The 20,277-nt window shown below is 43.7% G+C and overlaps 1 protein-coding gene across 1 annotated transcript; it reads left to right on the plus strand.

Moving 5' to 3' along the window:
- The first annotated feature begins 3,562 nt into the window (after window positions 1-3,562).
- LOC115205643 (homeobox protein MSX-2-like) lies at window positions 3,563-6,499 on the plus strand. The gene is made up of 2 exons (XM_029771834.1): window positions 3,563-4,131; window positions 5,049-6,499. The coding sequence occupies exons 1-2, from the start codon at window positions 3,810-3,812 to the stop codon at window positions 5,516-5,518; spliced, it is 792 nt and encodes a 263-aa protein (XP_029627694.1). The 5' UTR covers window positions 3,563-3,809; the 3' UTR covers window positions 5,519-6,499.
- The last annotated feature ends 13,778 nt before the right edge of the window (window positions 6,500-20,277 follow it).

Raw genomic sequence — 20,277 nt, forward strand, 5'->3', positions numbered from 1 at the left:
GGGTGCCATTTGGGACCCTGCCTGACTGACATAACTCTTATTGATTACCATTGTGATTAACTACCAAAGTGGTATTTGAGGTCATAGCGAGTTTCAACATGAGTAGAGAGACTTGTCAGGGCTCCGTGGTGCCAGAGATGTGGTAACAACAGTTAAGTTGTCTCTCTGATCCGCTTTCATCTTTCTGCTACCGACCGACGCCCAGAGACAAGTTATGATGACACATAGGCCTAGGCCTACACACACACACACACACACACACACACACACACACACACACACACACACAAAATCAAGCTAATAGCAGAGAGGGAGATACAGTAGAAGGCCTCCAAGATACCACTAGAATCAGCCCCCCTATCAGCAGCACTGGACTAGTCTGCACCGGGATGACCCTGGCAAAAACACTCCCATGATTGTCCCCCACGATGAAATCAGGGAGGGGACTGTGGCTCTGTCTTCCGTACGTCATCACACGCGATATCTCAGACAGCACTGGTCCGATTTGGACGAAACGTGGATAAATAATGCGTCTTTCCATTTGCAGCCCTGTTCCGGGCAGCCCTGTTCCGGCTGCCCGGAACAGGGCTCCGGGCAGCCGAGCGGAAATGGAGGAAAACTCGCCTCCCTGCGGACCTGGCATCCTTTCACTCCCTCCTCTCTACATTTTCCTCTTCTGTCTCTGCTGCTAAAGCCACTTTCTACCACTCTAAATTCCAAGCATCTGCCTCTAACCCTAGGAAGCTCTTTGCTACCTTCTCCTCCCTCCTGAATCCTCCTCCCCCTCCCCCCCTCCTCCCTCTCTGCGGATGACTTCGTCAACCATTTTGAAAAGAAGGTTGACGACATCCGATCCTCGTTTGCTAAGTCAAACGACACCACTGGTCCTGCTCACACTGCCCTACCCTGTGCTTTGACCTCTTTCTCCCCTCTCTCTCCAGATGAAATCTTGCGTCTTGTGACGGCCGGCCGCCCAACAACCTGCCCACTTGACCCTATCCCCTCCTCTCTTCTCCAGACCATTTCCGGAGACCTTCTCCCCTACCTCACCTCGCTCATCAACTCATCCTTGACCGCTGGCTACGTCCCTTCCGTCTTCAAGAGAGCGAGAGTTGCACCCCTTCTGAAAAAACCTACACTCGATCCCTCCGATGTCAACAACTACAGACCAGTATCCCTTCTTTCTTTTTTCTCCAAAACTCTTGAACGTGCCGTCCTTGGCCAGCTCTCCTGCTATCTCTCTCAGAATGACCTTCTTGATCCTAATCAGTCAGGTTTCAAGACTGGGCATTCAACTGAGACTGCTCTTCTCTGTGTCACGGAGGCTCTCCGCACTGCTAAAGCTAACTCTCTCTCCTCTGCTCTCATCCTTCTAGACCTATCTGCTGCCTTTGATACTGTGAACCATCAGCTCCTCCTCTCCATCCTCTCCGAGCTGGGCATCTCCGGCGCGGCCCACGCTTGGATTGCGTCCTACCTGACAGGTCGCTCCTACCAGGTGGCGTGGCGAGAATCTGTCTCCGCACCACGTGCTCTCACCACTGGTGTCCCCCAGGGCTCTGTTTTAGGCCCTCTCCTATTCTCGCTATACACCAAGTCACTTGGCTCTGTCATATCCTCACATGGTCTCTCCTATCATTGCTATGCAGACGACACACAATTAATCTTCTCCTTTCCCCCTTCTGATAACCAGGTGGCGAATCGCATCTCTGCATGTCTGGCAGACATATCAGTGTGGATGACGGATCACCACCTCAAGCTGAACCTCGGCAAGACGGAGCTGCTCTTCCTCCCGGGGAAGGACTGCCCGTTCCATGATCTCGCCATCACGGTTGACAACTCCCTTGTGTCCTCCTCCCAGAGTGCTAAGTACCTTGGCGTGACCCTGGACAACACCCTGTCGTTCTCCACTAACATCAAGGCGGTGACCCGATCCTGTAGGTTCATGCTCTACAACATTCGCAGAGTACGACCCTGCCTCACACAGGAAGCGGCGCAGGTCCTAATCCAGGCACTTGTCATCTCCCGTCTGGATTACTGCAACTCGCTGTTGGCTGGGCTCCCTGCCTGTGCCATTAAACCCCTACAACTCATCCAGAATGCCGCAGCCCGTCTGGTGTTCAACCTTCCCAAGTTCTCTCACGTCACCCCGCTCCTCCGCTCTCTCCACTGGCTTCCAGTTGAAGCTCGCATCCGCTACAAGACCATGGTGCTTGCCTACGGAGCTGTGAGGGGAACGGCACCTCCGTACCTTCAGGCTCTGATCAGGCCCTACACCCAAACAAGGGCACTGCGTTCATCCACCTCTGGCCTGCTCGCCTCCCTACCTCTGAGGAAGCACAGTTCCCGCTCAGCCCAGTCAAAACTGTTCGCTGCTCTGGCACCCCAATGGTGGAACAAGCTCCCTCACGACGCCAGGACAGCGGAGTCAATCACCACCTTCCGGAGACACCTGAAACCCCACCTCTTTAAGGAATACCTGGGATAGGATAAAGTAATCCTTCTAACCCCCCCCCCCCTTAAAAGATTTAGATGCACTATTGTAAAGTGGTTGTTCCACTGGATATCATAAGGTGAATGCACCAATTTGTAAGTCGCTCTGGATAAGAGCGTCTGCTAAATGACTTAAATGTAATGTAAATGTAAAATTGAGATCTGGCATTTACAAGAGTACACTGATTGGCCCAAGGCGGGAGTTTAGTAATGAACAGAAATGTATTAGTCACACGCCATATCTCAATTGGCCCAACAGGGCACTGCAGCATTCATGGGGGACGACATGTTTACTGTTGCCTTGTTTCTATTGATGTGTAGACGGGTGGGTTGTTTTGGAACAAAACTGACGCGTGAACAAATTTGGGGCAAAACAGATGGTTGGCTTAGAGTGAAAGGATTGTTGACAACACGTAAAATATATTTCTTCTCCAAATGTTTATTGAAAACATAAATACATTTGCAAAATGAGCATTTGTTGTCTCTGAAATATATTGTTACACTTGTTGGTTAGCCTGCTAGTGAATTTTAGCTGTATTAGCATACGTGACAAGCGTCAAAACAAGACATGGTGTCAATAACAAGCTGAAACGAGTCATCTACGATTCTCCACATGGCAGCTTCTTGTCATTGTTGCTAGGTATCTGACCGTTCAGAATCATAACAACGCAAGGCCTTCAGCCCCATGGATGCATCTGCATCAATTTCCTGATGTTGTCAGCCAATCTGCTGTCTATGTACTGCACTGATAGAGTATTTTATTAAATGTGCTATTTTTCATCGTAGTAATGTCCATAATTTGTTGAATGTAGAATATTTTCAAAATATTATTTCTTAAAATATAAATTATATTATTTATTCTGGGAAAACGGGGTAAGGCAGGCTTAATCTACATATTTGTTGGAATAGCCTTGAGGGAGCAACAAGTGAAAAATAATTCTCAGCGATTTTCCATCCACCTCCTCCTCCTTCTTCTCACGCAATTAGCTGTAAATTAGGCTCGTATTTACTCGACCTCGTGTTTACCCTGAGTGTAGTCTGTCCCGAGGGTGTCTTTAACCTCAAGACCCAGGACCACACCCAAAACCCAGAAACTCACAGGCCAATCACAAGTCTCCTTCCTCTTCTATAGTTTTGTCAGGGTTTGAATTGGTTGAAAGTCACAGTGCTATAAACAAGTGTTCTCATGAGTTTAGACACAGACTTCAGAAGTTGTTGTTCTCTCCGCTGATAACAGTTGAGATGCGCATATTATTATTACCTTTAGGACAAGTTGAACGTGTTCGTCAACATCTGATTTTGGCATAATAAGAAGCATGGATTCTCCAGTAGATTCGACAGATGGCTTTTCAACCTATGAGGACACCCCTCGACCACCGACGCAGCTCAAGGAGCGAAAAACACCTGAATCACCTTTACCTTTCAGTGTGGATGCGATCATGTTGGATAGAAGAACTCCTGGCGACGGAGGGAGACGCCACAGCGGTACGATAATCTCTCCCCTGGGGAATTACTCTATATCGGTGTCCAGAGAGGCGTCTAGTACAGAAGACTTTCCTCACAACTTTGACCCGTCTTCTTCGACAGTTAAATCAGAGGAACCAGGGGACTTTGCGTCCAATTTGGCTCCAGCGCTCAGTAAGTGCTCAACCTTATTATGTAGAAGAGTTATTGAAACTTTTTGTCCCATGGTGATCAATTGGGAAATATCCATTATGTATGTTTACTAATGTATTTTATAAGTTGTAGCCTATGTGGAAAAAGATAACTTTCTGAGTTAGAACGGTATAAAACTATTGTACACGGTCTACAGATCAATATAAGTTCTTTATAACCATTCAAAACACTGCATATAATCAGGGGAGAAGGCTAAATGTATGTATTTGTGTATATACACTGAGTATACCAAACATTTGAAACACCGTCCAAATATTGAGTTCCACCCCCCTTTGTGCCATCAGAACAGCCTGAATTCATCAGGCCATGCACTCTACAAGGTTCCAAAGCGTTCCACAGGGATGTTGACTCCAATGCTTCCCACAGTTGTGTCAAGTTGGCTGGATGTCCTTTGGGTGGTTGACTATTCTTGATACATACAGGAAACTGCTGAGTGTGAAAAACCCAGCAGCGTTGCAGTTCTTGAAAACAACCCAGTGCGCCAGGCACCTACTACCATTCCCTTCAAAGGCACTTCAATCTTTTGTCTTGCCCATTCAACCTCTGAATGGCACACATACACAATCCATGTCTCAAGGCTTAACAATCCTTCTTTAACCTGTCTCCTCCCCTTCATCTACACACATTGAAGTGGATTTAACAAGTGACATCAATAAGGGATCATAGTTTTCACCTGGATTCACCTGGTCAGTCTACAGTATGTCATGGAAAGAGCAGGTGTTCTTAATGTTTTGTACACAGTGTATTTTGATTCATGTTCTCTTTCTGTCTATTAGTGACATGTTTAGGCTAATGGATGTTGACAAATACCACAAACACTCATTATGCCTTTAATGATACATCCCTCTGTCCCGCCCTCTGTCTCTCCCTCTCTCCAGACCAGCTCAGTCCCTCCTTGAGGAAACACAAGACCAACAGGAAGCCCCGGACCCCCTTCACCTCCTCCCAGCTCCTGTCCCTGGAGAGGAAGTTCCATCAGAAACAGTACCTGTCCATTGCAGAGCGGGCCGAGTTCTCCTCCTCCCTGTCCCTCTCAGAGACCCAGGTGAAGATCTGGTTCCAGAATCGACGGGCTAAAGCCAAGAGAGTACAGGAGGCAGAGGCGGAGAAACTCAAGATGGCCGCCACAGGTGTTGGATCCAAGCCGGGGTTCTATCACCCGGGGTTCTCCTCACTGCCGTTTCCCCTCTGTGTCAGTTTGGGTGGTCTAGGGGGTCTGGGTGGGTGGGTCTCAGGTATGTACGGAGGACAGGGGTTCCCCTTAAGACGCACCCCTCTGTTAAAAACAGAACCAAATCTGGGGGTGTACACCTCACCTATGGGGTACGGACTGTTCCACCTGTCCTGAAAGGTTTGTGTGTGCGTGCGAATGCGATGAACCTCACAACAAGATTTGAAATGATACCCTAACTCTCAGGGATGCCTTGAATATATTGTGCTGGACCAACTTTGATATATTCAACAGATGTGGAAGTGTGCATGGTTATACGGTACCTAGTGCATCAGAACACCCCATAGTTCCAGCACCCATAGTACAAGCTCCATGGCAGGGTAATTGTTCATTTATTCTATAGCCCTGACCTGACCTGTGCTGTATTTGCCAAAGTTTGTTGGATCGTTTCGCAGGATACTGATCCACCGTGTGTCTGATCACTCCCTAAATACCAGATTAGCTCTATAATAACATATTTATTGAATAAATGTAATATAATATATATTTTATGAAATGTATCTACAAGTGTAAATATTTTGTGGTCTGATGTTGAAAATAAACTGTTATTTGCTGACCTTGTCTTGATATGGGGGTTTACCTTCAACATCTCTTCTATTTTCAATTCATTTTATTATGCTTCTACAATGTCTGGTAAATACAAAGAACATATTGCTTAAATTCTCCACAATTTCATATGCAAGTGGATTGTTTAATCACGTATAGATCTGATTGTTTGATAAGACCTTTACCTTTGTACCTGGAGCTTTAAAACATGTGTAGTATAGGCTAATTCACCTCATTTAGGGGGTAACAGTTCTAATATTTTTTTAGAGTGAGAACGACTCAAGCCCTGTTATACCTGGTTCTAACATTCATCATTTGTTCTTATCTTGTCCACATTCTGATTGTGCCCACATTTCCAGACAGGTGTAGATGATTGAAAGACGCATTTTGATCTGATTGTGATATTCCTGACCACCTCCGAAGGTAGACAGATATGGACAGTGAAACCATTTAAATTATCGTTCTCCTGCCCTTTTAAAATCATTGACTGGTGGAACCATTGACTTATGGCATCAATGTGTCTTAAAATAAATAAACATTATTTTGAAAGAATAGCTGTCAAATATTTTGCATACAGGAAGGGACCAGGAAATCTGGTCACAATGTGGACACAGTGGACGAATAAGAAAAACATTTTAATACCATGTGTAGATCAGGACAAAGGACGCATGTTAGAGCCAGGTATAAATGAGGTTTTAGCATTAGGGGGTGAGGGAGGTTTAACCAGTTAGGTCAGCTAATAGCTAGATGTATTAAACCAGTTAGGTCAGCTAATAGCTAGATGTATTAAACCAGTTAGGTCAGCTAATAGCTAGATGTATTAAACCAGTTAGGTCAGCTAATAGCTAGATGTATTAAACCAGTTAGGTCAGCTAATAGCTAGATGTATTAAACCAGTTAGGTCAGCTAATAGCTAGATGTATTAAACCTGTTAGGTCAGCTAATAGCTAGATGTATTAAACCAGTTAGGTCAGCTAATAGCTAGATGTATTAAACCAGTTAGGTCAGCTAATAGCTAGATGTATTAAACCAGTTAGGTCAGCTAATAGCTAGATGTATTAAACCAGTTAGGTCAGCTAATAGCTAGATGTATTAAACCAGTTAGGTCAGCTAATAGCTAGATGTATTAAACCAGTTAGGTCAGCTAATAGCTAGATGTATTAAACCAGTTAGGTCAGCTAATAGCTAGATGTATTAAACCAGTTAGGTCAGCTAATAGCTAGATGTATTAAACCAGTTAGGTCAGCTAATAGCTAGATGTATTAAACCAGTTAGGTCAGCTAATAGCTAGATGTATTAAACCAGTTAGGTCAGCTAATAGCTAGATGTATTAAACCAGTTAGGTCAGCTAATAGCTAGATGTATTAAACCAGTTAGGTCAGCTAATAGCTAGATGTATTAAACCAGTTAGGTCAGCTAATAGCTAGATGTATTAAACCAGTTAGGTCAGCTAATAGCTAGATGTATTAAACCAGTTAGGTCAGCTAATAGCTAGATGTATTAAACCAGTTAGGTCAGCTAATAGCTAGATGTATTAAACCAGTTAGGTCAGCTAATAGCTAGATGTATTAAACCAGTTAGGTCAGCTAATAGCTAGATGTATTAAACCAGTTAGGTCAGCTAATAGCTAGATGTATTAAACCAGTTAGGTCAGCTAATAGCTAGATGTATTAAACCAGTTAGGTCAGCTAATAGCTAGATGTATTAAACCAGTTAGGTCAGCTAATAGCTAGATGTATTAAACCAGTTAGGTCAGCTAATAGCTAGATGTATTAAACCAGTTAGGTCAGCTAATAGCTAGATGTATTAAACCAGTTAGGTCAGCTAATAGCTAGATGTATTAAACCAGTTAGGTCAGCTAATAGCTAGATGTATTAAACCAGTTAGGTCAGCTAATAGCTAGATGTATTAAACCAGTTAGGTCAGCTAATAGCTAGATGTATTATTACTGTAATAATGTTTGGAAACTTTGAAGTCGGTCCCTCCCACTCTGAGGCTTTTCCTCAAGCTGGCGGTCTTAGAAGAAATGAACCAATGTCATTACACGAAGAACCATAACACATTAGACCAATCATCTATGGTATTTAACACCCAATTATTTTTTAAAGTCTTTAAACTGAAGAATGTGTAGCTAAATGCTTAGGGTCTTGCTGAACCACCATGGGTTGTATTCCTTAGTGAAAACCATAGCGAAACGCTTTGCAACGTAAAACAAAAACAAACTTTGCTTATTGGAAAAGTTCAGCTAGTCCCTCCCTGTTTCAGTCTGTTTACTTCTATTTGTTGCTTAGTGAATACAACCCAGGTTATTGCTAAAGCAGTGTGAATGTCTTTGGAAGCCTGGTGCCAGATCTGTATGTACCTTAACTGCAGCCTGAATAGAGGAATTGGTTAAAGTAAAAACAGATCTGGGGTCAGGTTGTGTGTTTGAGTCTGTGTGTGGCGACCCCACACATCTGGGTGGCCAGATAAAGTGGTGCTTTTATCCTGGGACTCATATTTACATCGCTTAATTGACTTTAAACACATTGAAAATTGTGCATTTTCTGCAAATAACACATCTCATTGAGTTGATTGTTGGCAAGTCTTCCATATCTCCTCACAGCACAGAGACTCAGCTCTATGCATTGAGTTTGACTGTATCCATCCACAAAATGTAGACCTTTGATAAACACATCTCTCTCTCTCTTCTTGAACTCTGTAACTGTGCTAAATGCCGAGCTCTATTTCAAACCAGCACATTCCTAATTGTGCTTATCCTCTGATTCGGAGTCCAATGCTGTGTGAAATTATGTGTGTGTTTAGTGAAGGAGTTGAGGGATATTATATGAGTGGGTTGATTCTCCCTTCCTCACTTATCAATCTACTGACACACACACACAAACACAGAAACACATTCTCACAGGCTGAGCTGGCTCCACTGTACGGTACACTGACTGTCTGATATAACTGGTATATATAGTGAAATGATGTTTTGTTTGAAAATTATTGGCTGTATTCGACAAAAGACATGAGAATATACATTTGTGTCTACATTTTGTGTCCTGCAGTTTTACCAACGTCCGCCAGATGTAGCAATTTTCTATTTTTGTAGTCGGTTATGGCCCAGTAAGTCACCAGCTTGGCTCTCTTTATGTATTGCTGTACCAGCTCATCTCCCTTGGGTTAGGCTACAGAGAATAGACAGTATATAGGATCTGAAGACGGAAACATTCAAAACGCTTAACTGATGTGGTTAGGTAGATCCCAGGTGACAGGTGGAACCATGACAATGAGTTGAAGACTAACAGATCATAGCATAAACTTGAACAAGTAAAGGAAGTCACATACTTTATAGTAATCCCAGTTTTATTTTCCTGCATATCTGAACAATGAACTGCAGTTGATCACTTTGCTTCCCTCTAAGGTGCAAGGCAGGACTGTGATGTTGTCAATCACCAGTCAATTGAGGTAATAACGTGAATGAATGTCATTTTGTTTGTATTTTCCAATGCAATATAGAGACTGTGTTGCACATTCACAACCTGGTAGAAGCAGACTGATCATTGCATTCATCACAAAACAAGTAATTCAAAGCACCTGAACTCAGACTCTTCTAGCTGTGAAAACTCCCCAGTCTGAATTCATCGCTACCCTCCTCTCCTAATCTGTGTGATTGATGTGCGGCTCAGTGGGAAATCAGGAGCCAAACGGTGAGATTCCATTGAACAAAAGAAAACAATTGCACATATTTTAAGATCAGTGTACACAGGGGAGCTCAGTATAGTTACATGATGAAATGGGACATTAAAGGAAATGGATGAGAAGAGGCAGAGGCATGCCCAAAGGGGGCACGTGCCCCTTCAGATTTGTCCTGCTTAATATATATATATATATATATATATATATATATATATATATATATATATATAAAATAATATATGTTGTTTTTGTTTCTCTGTAATGCTACTAGCCACCTATAGCAATTTTATAAGGTGGCTTTAGCTAGCCCAGATAGGTTCCCCATCTCCCAATCTCATAACTAGCTACCAAGAAGACATATCAGGCTATCAATCAAGTTAGAGTAGTTTGTCTATCTTAGCTGGCATGCCTGCTGGTAAAATTGGTAGACTTTAGAAAAGCAAGAAATTACCGAATAAGACTCACTTTCCTTTCCATCTTTTACCCAGATTTTAGCAGAGAAGCATATTTAGTTTCTTTAAAAAAAAGAACCACCAGTCATCAGGATACAGACAGCTCAAGAGATATGCTTAGATATGAAGAAAAATAGACATATTTTTTACATAGAATGAAGCATAATGATTATGGCTCATTGCAGGAAAAAGCTGTTTCAGGTGTTTGAAAAAGGCAAAATGCCCACCTCCTGACCACCCCCCAGCTATCCCCACCTCCAGACCACCCCCCAGCTATCCCCACCTCCTGACCACCCCCCCAGCTATCCCCACCTCCAGACCACCCCCCAGCTATCCCCACCTCCTGACCACCCCCCCAGCTATCCCCACCTCCTGACCACCCCCCCAGCTATCCCCACCTCCTGACCACCCCCCCAGCTATCCCCACCTCCAGACCACCCCCCCAGCTATCCCCACCTCCAGACCACCCCACCAGCTATCCCCACCTCCAGACCACCCCACCAGCTATCCCCACCTCCAGACCACCCCCCAGCTATCCTCACCTCCAGACCACCCCCAACTATCCCCACCTCCAGACCACCACCCCAACTATCCCCACCTCCAAACCACCCCCCAGCAATCCTCACCTCCAGACCACCCCCCAGCTATCCCCACCTCCAGACCACCCCCCAGCTATCCCCACCTCCAGACCACCCCCCAACTATCCTCACCTCCAGACCACCCCCCCAACTATCCTCACCTCCAGACCACCCCCCCAACTATCCCCACCTCCAGACCACCCCCCCAACTATCCTCACCTCCAGACCACCCCCCCAACTATCCCCACCTCCAGACCACCCCCCAGCTATCCTCACCTCCAGACCACCCCCCCAGCTATCCTCACCTCCTGACCACCCCCCCAACTATCCTCACCTCCAGACCACCCTCACCTCCAGACCACCCCCCCAGCTATCCCCACCTCCAGACCACCCCCCCAGCTATCCCCACCTCCAGACCACCCCCCCAGCTATCCTCACCTCCTGACCACCCCCCCAACTATCCTCACCTCCAGACCACCCTCACCTCCAGACCACCCCCCCAGCTATCCCCACCTCCAGACCACCCCCCCAGCTATCCCCACCTCCAGACCACCCCCCCAGCTATCCCCACCTCCAGACCACCCCCCCAGCTATCCCCACCTCCAGACCACCCCCCAGCTATCCCACCTCCAGACCACCCCCCAGCTACCCTCACCTCCGGACCACCCCAGCAATCCTCACCTCCGGACCACCCCAGCTATCCCCACGTAGAGGTATTGGATCCATACCTCATAGAAGTTGGAAAGAAGTGAAGAAAGAGTCTTTGTGTTCTTTTATGTGCTGTCATTAGGGTAGACACTTTGATCTGTTTCTTCAAAGCTGCTACAGTGAACAGGTGTGTGTGTGTGTGTGTGCGTGAGAACAGGTGTGTTTCATTGAACAATCAGTGCTTTATTCTTTATCCTGGCAGCTAGAGATTTGGGTTCTGATACCATCCGTGTCTCTGGATGTATTATCGTGTTTGTGTGTGTGTGTGTGGAGATATTTGGGTACAAGCTGTATCTCCAGGTGTATTATACCTCCCTCTGTGTTCCATCTAGAGTAAAGAAGTACATCTATACTCCAAACAGCCTGCAGTATGTCCAGCCAGGTCACCTGTGATACAAGTCAGTATTAGGCGTCCATCCATGTCTGAAGACATTGGGAGATGACGTTACCTTCAAGTAGGTTTTGGTTTTGCTATGGCGGAGTAGACGAGGATGGCGGATGGGTGTAAGCATCTACCTCTGATTCCAAATGCTGTAAGTTTGAATCCAGTGATAGAAAGTTGTTTTGTGATTATTGTTTTAAGCCTATCCCAAACCTTAACACTTACATGAACCATTTGGGAGAAAAATGCCTAAACTTAAAAACTCTTCACAACTTTGAAATTTGAAGTTTGAGAAACATGGATGAACGTCTAATTCTGATGTGAGACTGAGCTAGTTGGTATGTCAGCGCACGGGGGCTGATCGTATCTCCACTGGGGTTCGGGACTCTTCGAGAGAGATTATGAAACAGAGAGTAAGAGAAAGGGGGGTGTAGAGGGAGGGTGTGAAAGAGAGAGAATGTTATGAAACCATACTATCAGATCAGGAGCGGTCTGATTAGGGAGTTGGAAGTTGACTCAACGGATCCATGGCAGAGAAAGAGCCTGATTTGAACTAATTACACAGCTGCTCAGAGCGAGAGAGAAAAATAGCTACTCTTCTCATACTCCTAGTATCCCTCTGGCTATTTCTGTCTGAGAATGTTAAGTCTCTGTTCCTTCTCTGGCCGGGTCATCCAGAGAATACTGTTATGGTGTTTCTCTGTGACGTCACGGATGGAACTATTGTTTCCATCAATCAGATGGAGTCTCAAATTTCTCCATCTCTTCCTTCCATTGTCAGGCTGCAAACGTTTTCATGTACGAGTCCAGCACTTTTTTTTATTTTCTCCGTCTTTCTTTTTGGTGAGAACAATGTTGAGAGGTCCTAGCTGAGAGGCTGCCTTAATGCCTGCGTTCTCTCCACACTTATGTATTCCACACTTCAATAATTGATCACACAACACTCGTGATAGGTTGACACAGCAAACATATTCAGAAACATTTAAACACAGAAAACGTGAGAAGAAAAAGGAAAGCTCTTTGTCTCCATGGGACATCCTCTCTCCCAGGTCTGAGTCAGTCCCTGATCAAATCAACACTTTATTTGTCACATGCGCCGAATACAACAGGTGTAGACCTTACAGTGAAATGCTTACAAGCCCTTAACCAACAATGCTTTAAAAAGTTAAGAAAAAAGTGTTAAGTAAAATAGAAAATAAGACTAACAAATAATTAAACAGCAGCAGTAAAATAACAGTAGCGAGGCTATATATACAGGGGGTACTGGTACAGAGTCAATGTGCGGGGGCACCGGTTAGTTGAGGTAATATGTACATGTAGGTAGAGTTAAAGTGACTATGCGTAGATACTAAACAGAGAGTAGCAGCAGCATAAAAGAGGGGTCTGGGTAGCCCTTTGATTAGCTGTTCAGGAGTCTTATTGACCTTACGACCCAGGATTGTAATTCAATTTTCCTAATACTATACATTGTATTACAATAAGAAAGGGAGGAACAAATGGCTGATATATTTGACTGGCTGTTAACTCATTTGTCCCGGAGACAGGCTTGTCTACAGTATAATCTTTGACCCTATAATCCATTGACTTATATTGACCCTACAGCTGATTTGTCCTGAATGTGATTGTTCATAGAATGACAATGGAATGGAGAGACTCTCTTACAGTGACTGGGGAGGAGGAACACATGTACTTATTGAACACCTGATTTACTTAAAGGGAAAGGGGGATACCTAGTCAGTTGTACAACTGAATGCATTCAACTGAAATGTGTCTTCCACATTTAACCCAAACCTTTAAGAGGTGAGAGAGAGGTGCGGGGGGGGGGGGGCTGCCTTAATCGACAGTGGGTTAACTGCCTTGCTCAGGGGTAGCTCGGGGATTCGAGCCCAACGCTCTAACCACTAGGCTACGTGCCGTCCATGTAGCATAAACATAGCCCGTGATCATGGCTCTCAGTTCCATTACATTACACATAAGAGTCATTGGACAAATGCGTGTTTTGTACGAGTACGTTTTTTAAAGAACCCCCGATGCTCAATGTGAACATCAACGCGCATCGCTTGCTTTACGGTTTCGGCGAGGAATCATTTTCAAAAAACGAAAAGGTTAAATTGATACACACCCTGACAGGGTTAGTGTTCCCACATGGCCATAACTCCATGTTACAGAGCTTGTTTACGGAAAACAGACGGAAGACAAGAGGCAACCACCTGTGCTAATTAGCATGCTCCAAACACCTATATGTAAGTATAACTCAGGAAGTGTAGTTTCATTGGATGGAGGCACATATCTGTATGGATCTGTAACTGCTACAGTAAGTATATATTTTTATTTGAAGGATTCTTTCTCACTGATGAAAGATAAGTGCCATATGTTTCACATTTTAGTCATTTAGCAGACACTCTTATCCAGAGCGACTTACAGTAGTGAATGCATACATTTCATAGAATTATTTTCCTGTGCTGGTCCCCCGTGGGAATCGAACCCACAACCCCTGGCGTTGCAAACACCATGCTCTACCAACTGAGCTACAGGGAAAGCCTTATTGCATGTAATTATTATTGATGTTTCTAAATGTTAAAACACAGCATCGGGATTGTAATTCACATGAGCCAGTTGTGGGGGAAGCTAATGCCTGAGAACTGTAGGGAGAAGGAAGAATGTTCGAGAGCTAGCATAAACGTAGCCACATGTAACATATGGATTTGCATATGCATCAAAAGTCCCAATTTTTCACTTTTCTATTTTTTGCATTATTACATAAAACTGATCAGAATTCCAAAGTCATGTCGGAAAATATTCCAGGGGTGTGATGTAATATGGAAGACCCGGCAAGCCACCCTATTCCCTTTAATGTAAACTCCAACAGAAATAATTTCAAATGTATAACTTCAAATTAAACCAAATTGTTTGCACTCATAACTACTGGTTTCAATTTCATTTTCCAGCCAACTAACAAGCAAATACTTCATGAATTTGTTATAAATCAACTTGCAAGGTTGCTAGCCAACTAGCCTGCTAAAGTTAGCCCTACTAGCCTGTGAACATTAGCCATAATAGCCTGTTAACATTAGCCAACTAGCCTGCTAATGTTATGTTAGCACTGAATAAGTTAGCCAGCTATCGTCACCTAGCTTACAGCTACATTCAAGTAAAACAAATGTTTGGAAATACATTACGCCATCTAACCATATATCATAGTTTTTTTTTGCTATATGCAGTGATCTTAGCCAGCTAACATTAGCTATTTGGCTAATAATGTTAGCTATTAGCCTAGCCAACCAAAATGACTATGATCGGCATGCTAGAGCCCAACAACATAACCGCACATCAAAAGAGAGACTTACAGATTGATGGTTGGGGATGAGAAGGTAACGGCGCTCACAGTTGCCCCTACCCCTAGTAGCCGGTTTCCAGGTCAGAGAGAGAGAGAGAGAGAGAAACCACCTACCATCAGGATAAAGGTAAGACCCAGATGCAGACCGTGTCGAAGTAACAATGTTTCTAACAGCAACAGGGGCAAAGGTACAGGATGGCAGTCAGGCTCAGGCAGAGTGGTCAGGTGGGTGGGTACAGGGCCAGGACAGGCAAGGGTCAAAAACCAGGAGGACGAGAAAAGAGAGACTGGGGAAAAGCAGGAGCTGACACAAAAACGCTGGTTGGCTCGACAAACAAGACAAACTGGCAACAGACAAACAGAGAACACAGGTATAAATACACAGGGGATAATGGGAAGATGGGCGACACCTGGAGGGGGGTGGAGACAATCCCAAAGACAGGTGAAACAGATCAGGGTGTGACATCTACAGAGTAATATATACATGTTACAGTGAGTTTCTAACTCAGTTGACACTGGCCTGTCCCTTAAAACCTGTTTGGGCTAGGGGGCAGTATTGAGAATTTTGGAAAAAATATGTGCCCATTTTTAACTGCCTCCTACACCAACTCAGAAGCTAGAATATGCATATTATTGTTCAGGTTTGGATAGAAAACCCCCTAAAGTTTCTAAAACTGTTTGAATGGTGTCTGTGAGTATAACAGAACTCCTATGGCAGGCAAAAACCTGACAAGGTTTCATGCAGGAAGTGGCCTGTCTGACAAGGAGTCGTGCGTCTTGCATCTGTTTATTGAAAAGTAAGGATCTTAGCTGTAACGTGACAATTCCTAGGGCTCCAGTAGGCTCTCAGAACCCGGGAAAAACCTGAAGGATGACGAGGCGGCCTCTGGCTGAAACAGATTATCGCCTTTGGTAAGTGGCCGATCAGAGGACCATTGAATGAGGCGCGTGCACGATTCGCCCCCGTGGAGAAATTTCATTCGGCTGTTTAGGCTCATTGCAGATTCCCGGTCGGAATATTATCGCTTTTCTACGAGATAAATGGCATGAAAATTGGTTTTAAACAGCGGTTGACATGCTTCGAAGTACGGTAATGGAATATTTAGACATTTTTTGTCACGCCATGCGCCATGCTCGTGACCGTGATGTAGCATTCTGATAGTGTCTAGAACTCACGAACAAAACGTCGCTGTTTGGATATAACGATGGATTATTTGGGACCAAACCTACATTTGTTATTGAAGAAGAAGTCCTGGGACTGCATTCTGACGAAGAACAAGAAAGGTAAGAACATTTTTCTTATAGGAAATGTGATTTTGGTGAAGGCTGAACTGGGTGGGTGTCTAAATAGCTAGCCCTTGATGCCGGGCTATGTACTTAGAATATTGCAAAATATGCTTCATCCGAAAAGCTATTTTAAAATCGGACATATCGAGTGCATAGAGGAGTTCTGTATCTATAATTCTTAAAATAATTGTTATGCTTTTTGTGACTGTTAGTAAATTCCCCGGAAGTTTGCGGGGGGTATGCTTTTTCTGAACGTCACATGCTAATGTAAAAAGCTGGTTTTTGATATAAATATGAACTTGATTGAACAGACATGCATGTATTGTATAACATAATGTCCTAGGTGTGTCATCTGATGAAGATCATAAAAGGTTAGTGCTGCATTTAGCTGTGGTTTGGGTTTATGTGACATGATATGCTAGCTTGAAAAATGGGTGTCTGATTATTTCTGGCTGGGCACTCTCCTGACATAATCTAATGTTTTGCTTTCGTTGTAAAGCCTTTTTGAAATCGGACAGTGTGGTTAGAGTAACGAGATTCTTGTCTTTAAATAGCTGTAAAATAGTCATATGTTTGAGAAATTGAAGTAATAGTATTTCAAACGATTCAAAAATCGCGCCACTGGATTGAAGTGGCTGTTACGTAGGTGGGATGAATTCGTCCCACATGCGCCAGAGAGGTTAAAGGTAGGATGCTATTTAAATGACTCACACCTTACAAAGGTAGGACTACCCAAATCGAGATCTCTTTGCATAAAAAAAGCCTCAGTATGATGTGTTTCTGCTTCTTGAAGGGATGCTTCCACCATATACAGAAGATAAAATATTATTTCATGTTCTGTCACATCTCACATCACATCCTATTTGTAATGTCTTTAACCTTCTAACCTGTTGGGGCTAGGGGGCAGCATTTACACGGCCGGATAAAAAACGTACCCGATTTAATCTGGTTATTACTACTGCCCAGAAACTAGAATATGCATATAATTATTGGCTTTGGATAGAAAACACCCTAAAGTTTCTAAAACTGTTTGAATGGTGTCTGTGAGTACAACAGAACTCATATGGCAGGCAAAAACCTGAGAAGATTCCTTACAGGAAGTGGCCTGTCTGACAAGTTCTTGTTCTTCTTGACTCTCTTTATTGAAAACTGAGGATCTTTGCTGTAACGTGACACTTCCTACGGCTCCCATAGGCTCTCAGAACCCGGGAAAAAGCTGAATGATGTAATTCCAGCCCCTGGCTGAAAAACATTAGCGCCTTTGGAAGTGGTCTATGAGTGGACAATGAGACTGAGGCGCGTGCACGAGGCGACCCCATGTTTTTATTTTCTCTCTCTTTGTACTAAAACACAGATTCCCGGTCGGAATATTATCGCTTTTTTACGAGAAAAATTGCATAAAAATTGATTTTAAACAGCGTTTGACATGCTTCAAAGTACGGTAATGGAATATTTAGAATTTTTTTGTCACGAAGCGCGTCACCCTTCTTTACCCTTTCGGATAGTGTCTTGAACGCACGAACAAAACGCCGCTATTTGGATATAACTATGGATTATTTTGAACCAAACCAACATTTGTTATTGAAGTAGAAGTCCTGGGAGTGCATTCTGACGAAGAACAGCAAAGGTAATAACATTTTTCTTATAGTAAATCTGACTTTGGTGAGGGCTAAATTTGGTGGGTGTCTAAATAGCTAGCCCTGTGATGCCGGGCTATCTACTTAGAATATTGCAAAATGTGCTTTCACCGAAAAGCTATTTTAAAATCGGACATAGCGAGTGCATAGAGGAGTTCTGTATCTATAATTCTTAAAATAATTGTTATGGTTTTTGTGAACGTTTATCGTGAGTAATTAAGTAAATTCACCGGAAGTTTGCGGGGGGTATGCTAGTTCTGAACGTCACATGCTAATGTAAAAGCTGGTTTTTGATATAAATATGAACTTGATTGAACAAAACATGCATGTATTGTATAACATAATGTCCTAAGATTGTCATCTGATGAAGATCATCAAAGGTTAGTGCTGCATTTAGCTGTGGTTTGGGTTTATGTGACATTATATGCTAGCTTGAAAAATTGGTGTCTGATTATTTCTGGCTGGGTACTCTGCTGACATAATCTAAAGTTTTGCTTTCGTTGTAAAGCCTTTTTGAAATCGGACAGTGTGGTTAGATTAACGAGAGTCTTGTCTTTAAAATGGTGTAAAATAGTCATATGTTTGAGAAATTGAAGTAATAGCATTTCTAAGGTATTTGAATAACGCGCCACGGGATTCCACTGGCTGTTACGTAGGTGGGACGAAATCGTCCCACTGGCCCTAGAGAAGCTAACCTCCTCTGCTACTGTCACAGTTGTCGTTGGGAAAGGAGGACCAAAATGCAGCAGGAATGTGGATGCTCATCTTTACGTTTATTGAAATAACGAAGTGAACACCAAAATAACAAAAGAACGAACTCACGATCAACGAAACAGTCTTGTAAGGCTTACTCACGCTAAACAAGAAACAATCTCCCACAAAATACAAACCCAAACACACCCTAATATATAGGACTCTCAATCAAAGGCAAAGAGACAACACCTGCCTTCAATTGAGAGTCCCAACCCCAATTAACTAAACATAGAAACAGATACATTAGACTAAACATAGAAATACATGAATATGACACAGTGCCCAAAAACCCCGGAATACATAAATCAAATGCCCTTCTACAACAACCACCACCCCAAACCACATAAAACAAATACCCTCTGCCACGTCCTGACCAAACTACAATAACAATTAACCCCTATTACTGGTCAGGACGTGACAGCTACATATTGCCTGCATCCCAAATGGCACCCTATTCCATATGTAGTGCACTGCTTTTGACCAGAGCCCATTGGTAGTGCAGCATATAGGGAATAACAGGGTGCCATATGGGGCTCAACCATGTCATTTTATTTTGTATGTACGATGTACAGTATGTGTGTGCTTTACTGTGCGCCATTGCCTTTGGGACAATACAGATCTATTGAATTGAATCGCATAGAATTGAAACTCACAGGTTCCATCCAGGGTCGAGACCAGACAAGTTCACCATGATCCCACTGCTAGAGCGTGTGTGTGTGTGTGTGTGTGTGTGCGTGTGCTCACAATCATAGTGAGCCTCTGCACAGTTGAAAAGGATCCTTCCTCCCACAGACATCTCTGTGTGCAGCCTGGTGAGTTTTATCCTCTCTGACGAGTGATCGCCTCTAGTGTTTCAACCCTAGACAGAATACTCTTCATCTTAACATTTCATCCCAACACACACACCCACAGAGAGAGAGAGAGAGAGAGAGAGAGAGAGAGAGAGAGAGAGACAGACACAGGACAGACAGACAGACAGACAGACAGACAGACAGACAGACAGACAGACAGACAGACAGACAGACAGACAGACAGACAGACAGACAGACAGACAGACAGACATTGTCACCGAGGTTACAAGCTGAAGAAACAATCTGCCTCAGAGAAAAGAGGAAGAGAGAGAGAGGCTAAGAGAGAGAAAGGAGATAGAGAGAGGATAAGAGAGAGAAAGAAGAGTGAGAGAGGGAGGCTAAGAGAGAGAGAAAGAGAGAGAAAGAAGAGAGTGAGAGAAATTAGAGAGAGAGAAAGAAGAGAGAGAGGGAGAGAGAGAGAGTGAGAGAGGCTAATAGAGATTGAGGGTGGAGAGAAAGAAGAGAGAGAAGAGAGAGATGCTAAGAGAGACAGAGAGATGAGAAGACAACAGGTTAGAACAAGTGATGGACTCAGCTTTACAAAAATGGACTAGGAATAGAAACACAAACATTTATTAATGTGTGTGTGTGTGTGTGTGTCAGTGTGTGTGTGTGTGTACAGGAGTGATTGTTTCTGATGTCGAAAGTCTCCAAACCCTGTTCC

Source organism: Salmo trutta, chromosome 13 (assembly GCF_901001165.1).
Source record: "Salmo trutta chromosome 13, fSalTru1.1, whole genome shotgun sequence".
In the NCBI taxonomy this organism is placed as follows: domain Eukaryota; kingdom Metazoa; phylum Chordata; class Actinopteri; order Salmoniformes; family Salmonidae; genus Salmo; species Salmo trutta.